Source organism: Microtus oregoni, unplaced genomic scaffold, assembly GCF_018167655.1.
Source record: "Microtus oregoni isolate MIOR12 unplaced genomic scaffold, Mior012 000041F_ref0000270, whole genome shotgun sequence".
NCBI classification, from domain to species: Eukaryota; Metazoa; Chordata; class Mammalia; order Rodentia; family Cricetidae; genus Microtus; species Microtus oregoni.
In genome coordinates, this window is record NW_024543208.1 from 11,154,174 (window position 1) to 11,168,257 (window position 14,084).

Below are 14,084 nucleotides of genomic sequence, written 5' to 3' on the forward strand. Positions count from 1 at the left end.
TCTGAATCAATTGATATATCCGTAGAATATTATACTTAGGATTCCTGAATATCTCTGAGTACATATTCTAAATTAAATGTTTTCTTTGGGCATTTTAAAGTTTTTATCACTCAATCAGTTATTAATCCATCCATCCATCCATCCATCCATCCATCTATCCATTCATTCACCCATCCATCTAGGGAATAACTATTCAGAGAGTCTATTCTATGTGGTGTGTGTTGCTAGGCAAATTGGTGATTGCAGTAATACTACTTTGATGAATTTCTTTACAAGAACCTTTCTCTAGTCCACATTTTAAGTTATCGTCTTTGGTTGTTGAAAAGTTTCCAGACTTGCCTCTTCTTTGTTTGTTTTACCCTCCTCACATCCACTTTCTACAATATAAATTTAGCAGATCAGAACTTGGGAACAAATAGGGCATTTCATTTGCTTAAGATGACAAAGCAAGTTAGTAGAAAATCAGAATTAAAGTTGAGCTGGACCTGCATCAGGTGTTCATGCTGATGTCCTAATTTTACCTATTAGAAGCTTTGTGGTGTTCTTAAACATCCTGCCTCAACCCTTCATTCTACTAAACAGTCTCTTTTTTTCGCCAATAGACCTTAATTATCATGCTGACTTGTCTCAGCTGTTCCTACTTGTTATTTCTAACCACCTGTGTTGTGTTCTGATAACTCCATGTCCACATGGTAGTCATTTTATCTAGTTTTCTGAAACTCTCCCCATTGCTATTTTCACCTTTAGAACAATATCCTGTAAAAACCTCTCAGAAACCCCCAGTTGCCCTATTGACAGTAGTTTTTAGGTTGCAATCTGACATTTAACTATATTAGGCCTTGATCTTCTGTCATAAACCTGCTTCTCTACACACACACTTAATTACTCATGGATATTTGTTATTGACTCTCTTCAAATTCACTTTAATTTCTTTTCATTTTCTCATGTCTTCACAATTCCACAATTGCTTATTTTTGACCACCTTATTTCTACTTCTCAATGTCTGTATTTTGATTCTTTTAAGACCCACTGATATGTAGTTGTTATATAGTTTAGATGTGAAAGTCTCACAAGTGTTATTATTTATAAGTTTTGTCCTTTGTGCGTGTTTATATTAAAAAGTGATGAGAACATTTATGATTTGGCATAATAGATAAATTAATCTATTCATGGAATCAAATTCTGATGCGTAGTTGGCATTGGTAGTAACTTAGGGTATATCCTATTTGAACAAAGCAAGTCACTGAAGCAGTGAGTCTTTTAAAAGTTATACTGTGTTAGTTCCCATATCTGGTGTTAAATTTCTCTATCTGGTATATTCAATTTAACTGACCACTATATACAAAAAGGAATACGCTTAGTATGAACAGGTTGGTATTGTCGATAATTTCTAAGTTTCCTTCACATTATATGGGTGAAATTTAGAGTATTCATTTTGTGCTGGTTTAAAACAAAAAGGCGAGACTTTTAAAAAGCATTAGAAATCTTTAAAATCACGCTTTATTTGCCTGATTAAAGAATTGTTCTACTCAGGAAGAATAATAGTTTAGTTACAAAACCCTAAACCAGGCTGAGCAACTACAGCCATGATATCACAGAGAATTTAGAACACAATTTCTCGATCCCTCCTCTCCAGGGTCACTTCTTCCTCTGAGTGGATAAGACCTCACTTAATGGTCTGCATTGCAAGCTACTCATTCTGGGTTGAGCTATAAACACAAGCCCTCCTATTAATTTCAAATGATGCATTTCTATCTCTGGCTATGAATAAAACAGATCAATGCCACCCACATGTTTTATTGGGCCTCCAGTGAAATGAATCTGTAGGGAGACAGCCAGCAGGATGGAGTTGACATGCAGATGAGATTTGTAAGTGAGGCCATATTGATTATTTCCATCTCAGCTCAAGCAGTAATTCCAGCCAATGCCGCTTCCCCCGTTTGAGCTCATTATTTATGCCATAAAAACACTATCTCAATGATAATAACAGGCTTCGTTTACAAGCCAGAACATAAAGCATCTGCGCTTAAGATTTCAGGAGGTAAGAGAAGAGTGAGAGAGAAATTTAACAAGTCCTGGAGAGATACAAAACTGCCAAGACTTATCATACAGCATTTATTCCTTAAACAGGCAAGAATGAGAACTGGTGTTAGATTGTCAAGCTCTTTATTCATAACTCCAGACTTGTGTAAGTGTTGGATTGATGGAGCCCTCAGAACTTTCACCAGGTTGAACACATTTTATGGGCCTATGAATTCAATATGCATATACTTGATACCAGATTTTAATGTGCCTCCAGGACTGACCTAGAATCTCCTGGTAAGTGTTGGGTACTCTGTAATGCATAACGCTTCCTATTCCAACTCCTAGGTGCTGAGATTTCTTGTGCATCTCTCTTCCTATCTTTGAACCTCTGAGTTTTACTACGCACATCAACTGCCGCTGTTCAACTGATCTGCCTGGGTGTTGGAAGAGGCCATTTGTTCTTTTCAGCCTCCCTGCTTGCTTAGACCCAAAATAATCACACAGAAAACATATTATTTAAATCACTGCTTGGCCTATTAGCTCTGTCTTCTTGTTGTCTAACTCTTACATATTAATTTAACCCATTTCTATTAATCTACATATCACTACGTGGCTGTGGCTTACCAAATAAAGTTCCCAGCATCTATCACCAGCAACTCCATGGCTTCTCTCTGACTCCAACTTCCTTCTCTCAGCATTCAGTTTAGTTTCACTGCCCCCTAGCTCTGCTCCCTTATAGCTCTGCTATAGGCCCAAAACAGTTTCTTTATTTATTAATGAATAAAAGCAACACATAGACAGAAAAAAACTCCCACACCACCTAGGATGTACTGTCTTGTTCTGAAAACAGGCGACTCTTAATTACCTACACACATGTCTACTCAAGTAGGATTAGATCATGAGCAAAGTAATTCTCCAAGGTAATGTTTCAATGATATATTCAATGTCTGGCATAACCTATGTAAATGACTTTCTTATAAAAACTTTAAAAGATTACTGCTTATTCTATTACATTTTACCTATCTGTCTATCATCTATCTATCTATCTATCTATCTATCTATCTATCTATCTATCCATCTATCTGTATCTGGTGTGAGAACGGAACCTACCGTGATGTAGGCTAGGAAGTCAGAGTCCCATCTGAAGCAAGAACCTGCATCCATTTTGCAGGTTCCAGAAATCAAAAACAGGCCATTAGGTTTGGAAGCAAGCACTTTTCCCTTCTAAGTCATTAAATGGTCCTAAAGTTACCATTATGGACCAATAGAGGTAATTCCATTCAAGTCAAAATTTAATGGGTCTGGGATTTTTTTTCTTTTCTTCTATTTTTGGAAGTAAGAATGGTACCATTGCTGTTGAGACATGTTCCCTGCCATGAAAGCATTTAAGCCTGAGGCAGGAGTCAAAAATAGAACACAATCAATAAAATATAATACAGAATCATAACTCAGATATGATAGTCTAAATACATATAGTTGGACACTCCAGGGAGGAAGACATTAAAAAAAAAGGAGAGAAATACAATTTCATTGGGTAGAAAACTCCTTAGCTAGATGTGAAAGCTGCTATTATTCTTATGCTCTGTATTTTAATATTAAAGGTTTAGATTTGTCCTAGGACTTGAGCAGTATATTTATTGGGAATATTTAAGACAATAAAGCTGTGTCAAGAAATAAAATAAAATGAAAACTCAACCATCATCTGAAATAATGAAAACTGCTAATAATGTTACAATGTATGTTGTAGTTCTTTTCTTATTTTGATTTTGATTACAAAATAGATTTATAATTTATATAGTTTTTTTTTTACTTTTAGGTTTTCTCCTAGATAAATATCAAGAGCCTCATCTTATTGTCTTTGTCCATTTATCTTTATTATTCTAATGACTAAAATATTTCCATCTTTGGATTATTTCATGCCTGATATTACCAATTTCCTAACATTTACAGCATTAACAATGAACTTTTGAGTAAAAAATATTCTAACAAGAACTCTAAAAGGTAACTATCTATTCATATATATGACGATTTTTTAGAATAAATTTCTAAAGCTGAACAATCAATTTCATTGAGTCTGTTTAAGCTGTTGAGAGCTATCACACTGTTATTTCTGAGAAATGGTCCTGCACTCTCTTTGCTAGCAGTGTCATGGGAGAATGATTTCACAGACAGCTTATTTACGAGCAAAATTAATGAGGACTGTCTACTCTATGACTAGTTAACTTAGCTGTAATGCTGTATTACTAATACTTGTATCATTCAGGGTTCATGTCTGGAAAATGAACCGAAAGGAAAGAGAAAAGGAGAGTTGAAGCAAATGTTAAAATAACATAAGCTTCATTATAAAATGTAACACCAATTTCATATAAATGTTCTAAGTTGTTTTTATTGCATCATCATGAAAATGCTCTATGTACATCACAAAAACAAATCTGAATTTATAGGATGATTCAGGAATAGCAACAGTTGCCCCAATACTTGGTCTGATTCTTTCCACAAATACAATCAATTTGTAGAAGGTTTATCATCATTCCAAAGAAATTTATTCAAATATATCTATGAACTAATTCAATATAACAAAATGGAAGCATATAAGGAGTTCATTTTACAATTTATATGTAGCAATAATTCTTGGCTAAGATCTCCAGAGTAATTGGGAGAGTAGAAGGGAGGGAGGATTGAAGTGGGGAGGAGAACATGAAGAAACAGGATAGTTAATTGAGGTAAGGAAAAAGAGAGAGAGGAACAAAAGAGCTATCATGATAAAGGGAGACATTACAGGGTTATGCGGAAATCTGGAGCTAGGGAAACTTCCAGGAATCCACAAGGATGATCCCATCTAAGACTCCTAGCAATAGTGGAGAGAACCCTTGAACTAGCCTTCCCCTATAATCAGAGATGACCATCCTAACTGTCATCATAGAACTTTCATCTAGTAACTGATGGAGGCAGATGCAAAGATCAATAGCGAAGTACTAGGCCGAGCTTCCAAAGTACAAGGAGTAAAATCAAAGAGAGGGAAAAGGTATTATATTAGCAAAAATGTCAAGATTATGATGGGGAATCCCACAGATACAGCTGACCCAAGATAGTGGGAGCTCACTGACTCTGAACTAATGGCTAGGAAACCTACTTAGGACCGAACGTGTAAATGTGGGAGGATAGTTCAATGGCTTGGGCAGTCTGCTTGGGCAGTAGTGAGACCGGGATTTATCCCTAGAGCAAGAACTGACTTTTTGGAGCCCATTCCCTATGGATGGACACCTTGTTCACCTGTGTTACATGGGGGAGGGGTTTGTGTTACCCCAACTTATTAATCCAGACTTCCTAGACTTTCCATGGGAGTAGACTGGGGTTTGGGTTGGGAGAAGGTTAGAGGTAGCAGGAGGAGAGGAGGGGGAAATAACTGTGGTTGGTTTGTAATATGAAAAAAGAAATTTTTAAATAAAAAGATTCTTGTAGTTGTGTTTTTTTGTTATTTATTTATTTATTAAAGATTTCTGTCTCTTCCCCGCCACCGCCTCCCATTCCCCCCCTCCGCCCCAAACAAGTCCCCATCCCTCGTCAGCCCAAAGAGCAATCAGGGTTCCCTGCCCTGTGGGAAGTCCAAGGATCACCCACCTCCATCCAGGTCTAGTAAGGTGAGCATCCAAACTGCCTAGGCTCCCACAAAGCCAGTACGTGCAGTAGGATCAAAAAACCATTTGCCATTGTTCTTGAGTTCTCAGTAGTCCTCATTGTCCACTATGTTCAGCGAGTCCGGTTTTATCCCAGTGGAGCGATTTGTGTGATGTGGGGGAGAAATACCTGTGACTCACATTCTGATATTTCTACGTTTCATAGAGAGAGGAAGAAAAAGGACTATAGTAGCCTTCCATTCTTTCCTTCTGGCATATGTCAAGCACTTTGAAATAAGTTGAATTTAAGTCTGAAAGATTTTGACAAACTTGCCCACACTTATATATCTAAGCTTATTGCTTTGGGCGCTTTTCAAAGGGTTAGCACAAGAGGTATATAGTGTATACTTCTTTCTTTCAGTGTATACTCCAGAAAGAACAAGATCTCCCTTGTATGGACCAAAGGTTCCTAGAGGTTACCCAAGCAACCCAGTTTTCCTGCAGATAACAACTATGCTGTCTATGAGTGTCCTTATTGATATTTGAAAGTGTATTTGTCTACTACTTATGCCTTTCCCCTTTCTTCAATTAGTTTTGAACCTAGAATGGGAAATGGTATGCTATTTTAGGCGTTTTCTCAAATAACCCAGTGCACAGTGAAATATGTAATATAAACAGCATTGTTTTGTTTTTTGTTTTTTTTTTGTTTTTTTTTTGATTTTTCAAGACAGGGTTTCTCTGTAGCTTTTTGGTTCCTGTCCTGGAACTAGCTCTTGTAGACAGCAGTGTTTTTTAATACACATATATACATAATTATATGCCTATATATATGTATATATATATGTATATGTGTGTATATATGATTATTTTCTGTCAGACACAAAGCTAAAATATAGTTACAAAAATATGAGTATGTAATAAATCTGTATACAAGAAACAGAGCAATCATTTAAAGCATGAGATTTTTGTAAGCTGTGACAGAATAAAACTGACCTCTTGGGACCTCAGTCTCATAGTTAAGTCAAACTGGTTCCCTTAGTCATTCAAACACTGACTATTTTAAAGTTCTGATTTTTTTCTGACAAGAAACAAACAGCAACCTATTAAGCTTAATTTGCATTTTCTTAATTACATAATAGAGGGTACGGTTTTTTATGTTTGTTGGCCATTTGAATGATTCTTTAAGCAGAGTGATTGTTCAACTCCCCCCCCCATTTTTATATTAGGTCATTTGTCTTTTCTCTTATAGATTTTCAAAAGCATTTTACATATTAATATAGTATTTGCATTTCTCTGTATTGTGTACTGTGAATAATTTCTACATTTATTGCTAGTCTTCTATTGCTTTTAAAATTCTTTGTCTTTTTGTTAAGTGTCATGTAGAAATGGCCAGGTATCTTCAAGTCATATTTATGGATATATAATTTTTGCCAATCAGATTGTCCCTAAGTAAAGACATTAGTTAGAATGATAAAAAAATTATAGAAGTAAACATTATCAGAGGTTTATAAGATCTTTGAAAATGAGCAAGATTGTTTTAAAGAAACAGAAGTTATCAGGAGATGTTTATAATATTCTGTAGAAAAAAACATTATTAAGGAAAAGCATAGTGTGACTGGAGTTTTGAAAGATAAAATTCTAAGGCTAGCAGAGCTATGGAACTAGGAAGCTGTGCATACAAAAAAAATAAATTAAAAAGAGAGGAAAAAAGGTTGTTTTCCACTTTTCCACAACCAAGCCCTTACACATGCTGAACAATGATTCTACAATTAAGCTACAGCCTGAACTTGGGGCTAATGTGTTTCATTGCTGCTTTTTTAGCAGAAATACTTTGCACAATTAGTGTAACAGTAAGTCCTTCTGAAGCCCTCCCTCTCTATACGACCCCTTCAGGTTTGAATACTTCTACGGAATTATAAAATATAGCTCACAAAATATTATGTTTGCATGTTGATTGTCGCAATAACTCTATAGGTTAGCTTTTATCTCTACTTTATTGAGGAGAGAACTTGGGCTCAAATCTGTGCTATGACATTTCCAAGACCATAGAGGAGATTGAAATAATTACTACAGCCCACAGTTTTCCTCAGTGTTGTTTCCACATTGCCATTCCTCAAGTTTAGAGTACTAGAAACATCGATATGAAAAGGTTAAAAACGTTCTAAGTGCTTCCAGGCTTGGTACTTCATATGACTAAAGGCAGGTTGTAAACAAATAAGGAAATAATGATACATTTTCTCAGAATTGTCTATTCCAATTGCTGTGGTGACTTTTCTGTTCAGATCAAAAGTGTTATTAAGAGAGACACTCAGTTTCTCTCCCCACAACTGGTTTCAGTATTTAAAAATATATAGCTTGATGTTGGGTGAAGGATGACTCTGGTTAATAAGCAAATGATGATAGACTCTTTAAACACCACTGTGACTAAATGTGGTTCTAATTCCATTTTAAGGACTTTTATTTATTCTCTCTCAATTTTATATATATTTGTAACATATTTTTATTATAACTCCACCATATTGCTTCTTATATTCTTCTTTCCTGTAAACTGCTGACATACTTTCATATCTTTATTGTTTATGTCCCCTGTGTCTAATTACATTTTCTTATATGTACATGGATAGGTGATTTACCACACCATAGGCAACTTATCAGTGAATACCCACCTTAGAAAAAAATCTCTGCCTTTAGCCGGGCGGTGGTGGCGCACGCCTTTAATCCCAGCACTCGGGAGGCAGAGGCAGGTGGATCTCTGTGAGTTCGAGACCAGCCTGGTCTACAAGAGCTAGTGCCAGGACAGGCTCAAAAGCCACAGAGAAACCCTGTCTCAAAAAAACCAAAAAAAAAAAAAAAAAAAAAAAAAAAAAAAAAAAAAAAAAAAATCTCTGCCTTTCCTCAGCAATCACTGTCAATAGACCCTCGTCTAGGGCTAATGCTTCATGCTTCTGTGTGCATGCTATTCTGATGATAGGACTTTTATATATGTTTCGTTCAGGTTCCCACACTTTCTGTTCATTCATGAGTACAATAGCCATGCCATAAGTTTTTCAGCACTTTATTGCATCCCCCAACTCTGACAAGCTTTTTTCATCTCTCTTCTACAATATTCCTTGACACTATGATGTGTGTGTTTATGTGTGTGTTTATGTGTGTGTGTGTGTGTGTGTGTGTGTGTGTGTGTGTGTGATAGATGTCCTGTTTAGAGATGAATCATAAATCATTAATTATTCTCAGTGCTTTGACAAGGTATAAATCTATATTTACCAATTCAAGTGCTGAAAGCAATTTCTCTGATCAAGTGAGAGCCTAGTACTAATCTATGAGTATAAATATAAATATTTAAAAAGCAGTTTACCAATATTTCTGTTTTGCAAAAATACCATAGTAGGTTTCTTCCTAAGGTACTTTGATTTGTCCAGGTTTATATGGACTGTTGATAAGATAATCATTACAATACTAGTCATTAATTCCTTCTTTTGGGTGGACCTGAAACCCACTACAAAAGTGATTAGTATCGCTCATGATACTCATGTGACTCTTGAACCATAGGAAACTCCCTGACTAGAAGGTCAGTATTGTGAAATATAAGGTCCACCACTGGTCATTCATCTATGACTGTTCTTTTACAGAAATATTTTAGTACCTGCTAACACCAAGAAAGCTAATCAGAAGGGGGAAGTTTATAGGCCAGTTCCAACATGTTTTTCTTATGTACTGCAACTAACACATTTGGTGTCTTCAGTAATAGGATCTTATTTTCTAGTTTCATCAAGCAATCAAGAGCCATGGCAACAGTCTGAATTGTTTGAGGGGCTATGTGAACTCCCAGATAACAAATTAGAGAAAAATTTTTCACAGAATGCTAGGATTTTGTTGTGTTTTTCATTGTAGCCTTGAAAGTTATATTATTGTTTGAAAATTTCTATCGGCACATGATGTGTTTTACTCAAATATAGTCCTAATTCCCTCCCTTCTATTTTTCTCCTTAAGCCCACCATCCTCTTTTCTTTCCCAAACTCACGTGCTCTTTTAAAATGTTCAATGCATTCACTCAGTGCTGCCAGTATTAAATATCTATAGTGCTATCTACTGGACAACAGATAGCATTTTGGTGGTTCCATCTCTGAAGAAAACAGTCTTCTTTTTACAACATTCATCAACTACAAATGGCTCTTTCGATAAGGCAAATATTTCTTGGGCCATTTCTCCATCCATGCTGATTTTGACTGTCTTGATCATGTACATATAATTTACATGCAATCACAGCCTAAGTGAATTCAGAGTACATAGGGCCTGCCGTGTCCAACACATACTCTAGTTTTTGTAGATGTCCATTACCTTATCTTTGGCAGTCACTAGTGTTTTATTCATTATCTCAGGGTTTTTAAACAACATTATCCATCCATTCAGGGTACTACGGTCTATACTCATTTCCCCCAAAAAAGAAAAACAGAATAGAAAAAGAAAGAAAAAAGGAAGAGGTAAAGAATAAACATGCAGAGTGGCAGCTTTCAATAAGGTGAATCTAATTCAGATGATGAAATAATGCTGGGTTTTTATATATTATAGAATGGCAGACTATCTGCTCTTCTGGTTTGAACTGAAACTGTCCATTGAAAATATGCAATGCCAAACTTCTCAAATACATATAGATTTTTAGTGATAGCTTCTCTACGAAGAGTCTAGGATTCTACCTTTGACAAGAGATACAACTGCTTGCCCTAAGGAAAGACATGTTCACTTAGGTTTCAGAACCTAGACAATGAAGGCTTAAACAATATCACAATTGATTCCAACTACTAATCCAAAGAATATATGCTGGAGAGAAAAATAAAATGGCACTAATTAGAAATGAGAATATGAACCAGGAAGGTCAGAGAGATGGCTCAGAGGAGATGGAAAGCTAAAACTGAAGGCTGAGCTGAGTTTCTGAAGAATATACATGACAGGAAAGAAATCCAGAGCCAGAAAGGCTATAGGTAGATGGAGGATTTGAGAGGAGGAAATAAGATGTAATGGATATGATGTGGTTTTAAAAAAAGAAGAAAATAGATGGTCAAGCTAATACAAAGTACAGAACACAGGAAACTTTTGTGATTTTTGTTAGTGAATGAGAAATTTTGATGAGTTATAAATGAAGGAATGTTTCAATGGTACACAACTTTTTCTTTATGATATTTGGCTAGAATAAATGATGATCTTTAGAACTATGAACATTAACTAAATTTGATAAACTCCTTGCTTTAGAGGCAGCATCAAATTTAAGGGACATCAATAACTTTAGGAGTAAAGCAAACAGGGCAATAAATGAAAGCTCATGACCTTGATATGAGGGATTTACAAAAAGAAAACATTGTTAATAGCAAACTTCTCAAAACTCCCAGGTTTTAGAGAATCCCTTCTTGCCATTTGATTCTAAAGTTAATCACACCATATCCTGACCATTTACCTGTAAGAAGTCTGAGAATTTAAGTGGTGAATGACAGGGATGGACCTCATGTTAGTCTTCACTGAAATAAATGAATGGACAATTGGATAAAATGGGCATGTAAATGAAATGGCTACTGTGCTTCACTGCAGGATTTGCTGGCAGTTTATTATGCAGCAATACACATGGAAACAAACTGCTTATAGTGTTTTGGCTGGGGTGAGATAATTAAAGTAGTGATTTCAAACCTCCGGCAATAGTAGGAGACATTTGGGAGGTTTTGTGAAGATTAACTATTCTAGGTCCCACTTGTCTGGATCCTAAAGGATGTATCAGTAAGACTTTGTGCCCAGGAATCTGTATTTTTATAGATATCTATTAAATTTTGATATTCAGCCAAGTCTCAGAACTACTGAATTTAATAAGCTTGCCAAGACCCATTCAGCCCATTGAGTCTGTAAATTATCAAACTGCAGTAGAACCAACATGAGACTGGCTCGATGTAGCTAATGTGGATTGCCAAATGTTTTATTTTAAATCTTATTTGAGGTGAAAGCAAAATGATATTAGTAAATAAGAAAAAAATTGATTAGTGCCAAATTCTCCCAGTTGTTAGGCATTGAAGACACAAACTATCATACATATATACAATATATATTCCATATATATTCCAGTTATCATAAGGAGTAAATATGTCTTCGCCTATGCTTGAGGTATATTAGCCTCAGTGAGGAACATGTCATTAGATACTGATTTTGAATATTCAAGATTATTTTAAAAATGGGTTTAAGGGGCAAAATAGACGGACTGAGCGGAAGCCCGTGCGGGGTCTGAGAAGGTGAGCTGACTCTTCTCACCTCTGGGAACGTCAGGGTCTGGGAAGCCGAGAGAAGCCTGGCAGGTGGAATTGGGCCAGTCGCTGAAGCTTATTTTCTCAGCCCACGAAAATTTTTACATTTTGATTTTTGCCTTACAATGGCTTCCATTCACAAATTACTGGCTGGTACTTATATTCATAGAAACTTCCTGAAGCCAAGGGCTGCCTTGCATGGGTATTCTCTCCGTAGACTATTCTTCCAGTCATCTTCAGAAACCGGTGGCTTCTGCTGACAGAGTCTCCCAGCAGAAGTCTGAAGAGGTTTTACAAGAGGACCACCACAAATACGTTGCTGTGGATATCACTTCCCCTGACAAGGCATCCGAGCACAGTTTTGATAAAGCGATCAGAGAGGAAGCAGTGGAGCACCTCAGGCGCCTGAAGAATGAAATTGCGGCTCACTGGATAGGCCCTGAAGGCCGCCCACTACGAGAGGTCCTAATGGAGCAAGCCCAGGTTGTCTGGCAGTTTCGTGAGAAAGAAGATTTGGAGAAGTGGATGGTGACTTCTGATAAGACAATCGGAGGCAGGAGTGAGATATTCTTGAAGATGGCCAAGAACAACCAGAGTGCTCTGCTCTTTGGAACTCTGAGCTCTGAGGCCCCTCAGGATGGAGACAGTAGCCAGAGTGGCTACTGTGCCATGCTATCCAGGGTTCGAAGGGTAGGCGAGACCTGGAAGTCAGTTTTCTAGTGTTTGGTTGTAGCATGAACTATAACAGCTTGCTTTTCTGTAAATGAACACATATGTTTTGTTTAAAAAAAAATGGGTTTAATTTTCTGAGGTGAATATCAGCAATTTTCTTCCCATACATTCATCTTTAAACCAAGCAGCCTACACTTAATTGAATGATCACCTAATTAAAGTGAGAATCATAGGTAAAGTCCAGCTACTGTCACTATACTTTGCTGAAAATAATAATAATACATAGCAATAATAATAATATAAACTGCCACTGATTAAATTATTGGTTACTGTGTGATGGAACTAATTAGTTTACTTGTCAATGTCTTCATTTTTTAAATTGTCATGAAATATTTTTCATGCTTCTTAAATTCATTTTAGAGATTACAGAGAATAATAGAAAATGTCACTTGTATTGGCAGCCATATCCCTAAAATCTTGCCTCAAGCATATTTAAAACATTCTGTAGCCTAACTACAGCTCAATTAAAAATCTAAATTAATTTTTACTCATTTCTTCTCCTTTTTTGCAGTAATCCATTCAGCTTTAAAGCTCAAGTCGTGATGTTCAGGGAAAGAATAAGGTCATAGAGAAAAAGACAAGATGACAGACAGGTGATCCAGGAGAAAGCAATAGAGCAATTTCAGCCATGGATCTTGGGTTTTGTACATCTTGTTTCATATCTTGGCTTTCTTAACTTTCAGCTCATGATTGAATTCATTCCTCAAGTCTAATTCTCATTTTATAAAAGAAGTTTAAAAGGATTGTTTGGTAAACAAATGAATGCACATATTAAGTCTCGGCAGTGCAGAGAGCTCATGCCAAGCATTTTGTCACTGCTACTAATTGTCATCACAGAAGAAGTGGTAGGACAAATAACAATAAAAGAATTAACATCAGACTAGGGATAACAGTATATATGCAAATTGTGCTTTTCTTCTGGGCTATAAAATTTTTTCTCCTTTATCTGATTTGTTCTGCCATGGATCTTTCCATTGTATTTTAGCCGTTAGAATGACTATCGTGTTTTTTCCCCAATAATATAGTTGAAGTATTATAATTGTGATGTTTTAAAGCTCTGAAAGGGAGGAGCTTCAAAACACCAACTGTATGCCAGGCACTTTCCATGTCTTAAGTGGGTACACTGTAAATTAAAATTTAGATCATTAGCCCTACTTGATAAATGTAAAATATCTAAAATCACAATTTTAAGGGGATGGAGAGATGGCTCTGTAGATTACAGTGCTTGCTGATTTCTCAGAAGACCAGAATGTGGTTCCTAGTACCTACATTAACAGTGACATAAACACCTTTATCTCCAGGTCCATGGATTCCAAAACCTTTCTATATCATAAGTTATATGCTCTCACATGTCTGCACACATACTCACAAATAAAAGTAAAATAATCTTGAAAATATTTTGACACAATAAAGAAATAAATAGAACAGGATA

The 14,084-nt window shown here is 36.1% G+C and overlaps 1 protein-coding gene across 1 annotated transcript; it reads left to right on the forward strand.

Annotated features, from left to right (window-relative positions):
* Nucleotides 1-1,977: 1,977 nt before the first annotated feature.
* On the forward strand, nt 1,978-12,655 carry LOC121433794 (complex I intermediate-associated protein 30, mitochondrial-like). The gene is made up of 3 exons (XM_041632363.1): nt 1,978-2,041; nt 11,909-11,971; nt 12,138-12,655. The coding sequence occupies exons 1-3, from the start codon at nt 1,978-1,980 to the stop codon at nt 12,638-12,640; spliced, it is 630 nt and encodes a 209-aa protein (XP_041488297.1). The 3' UTR covers nt 12,641-12,655.
* Nucleotides 12,656-14,084: the final 1,429 nt, after the last annotated feature.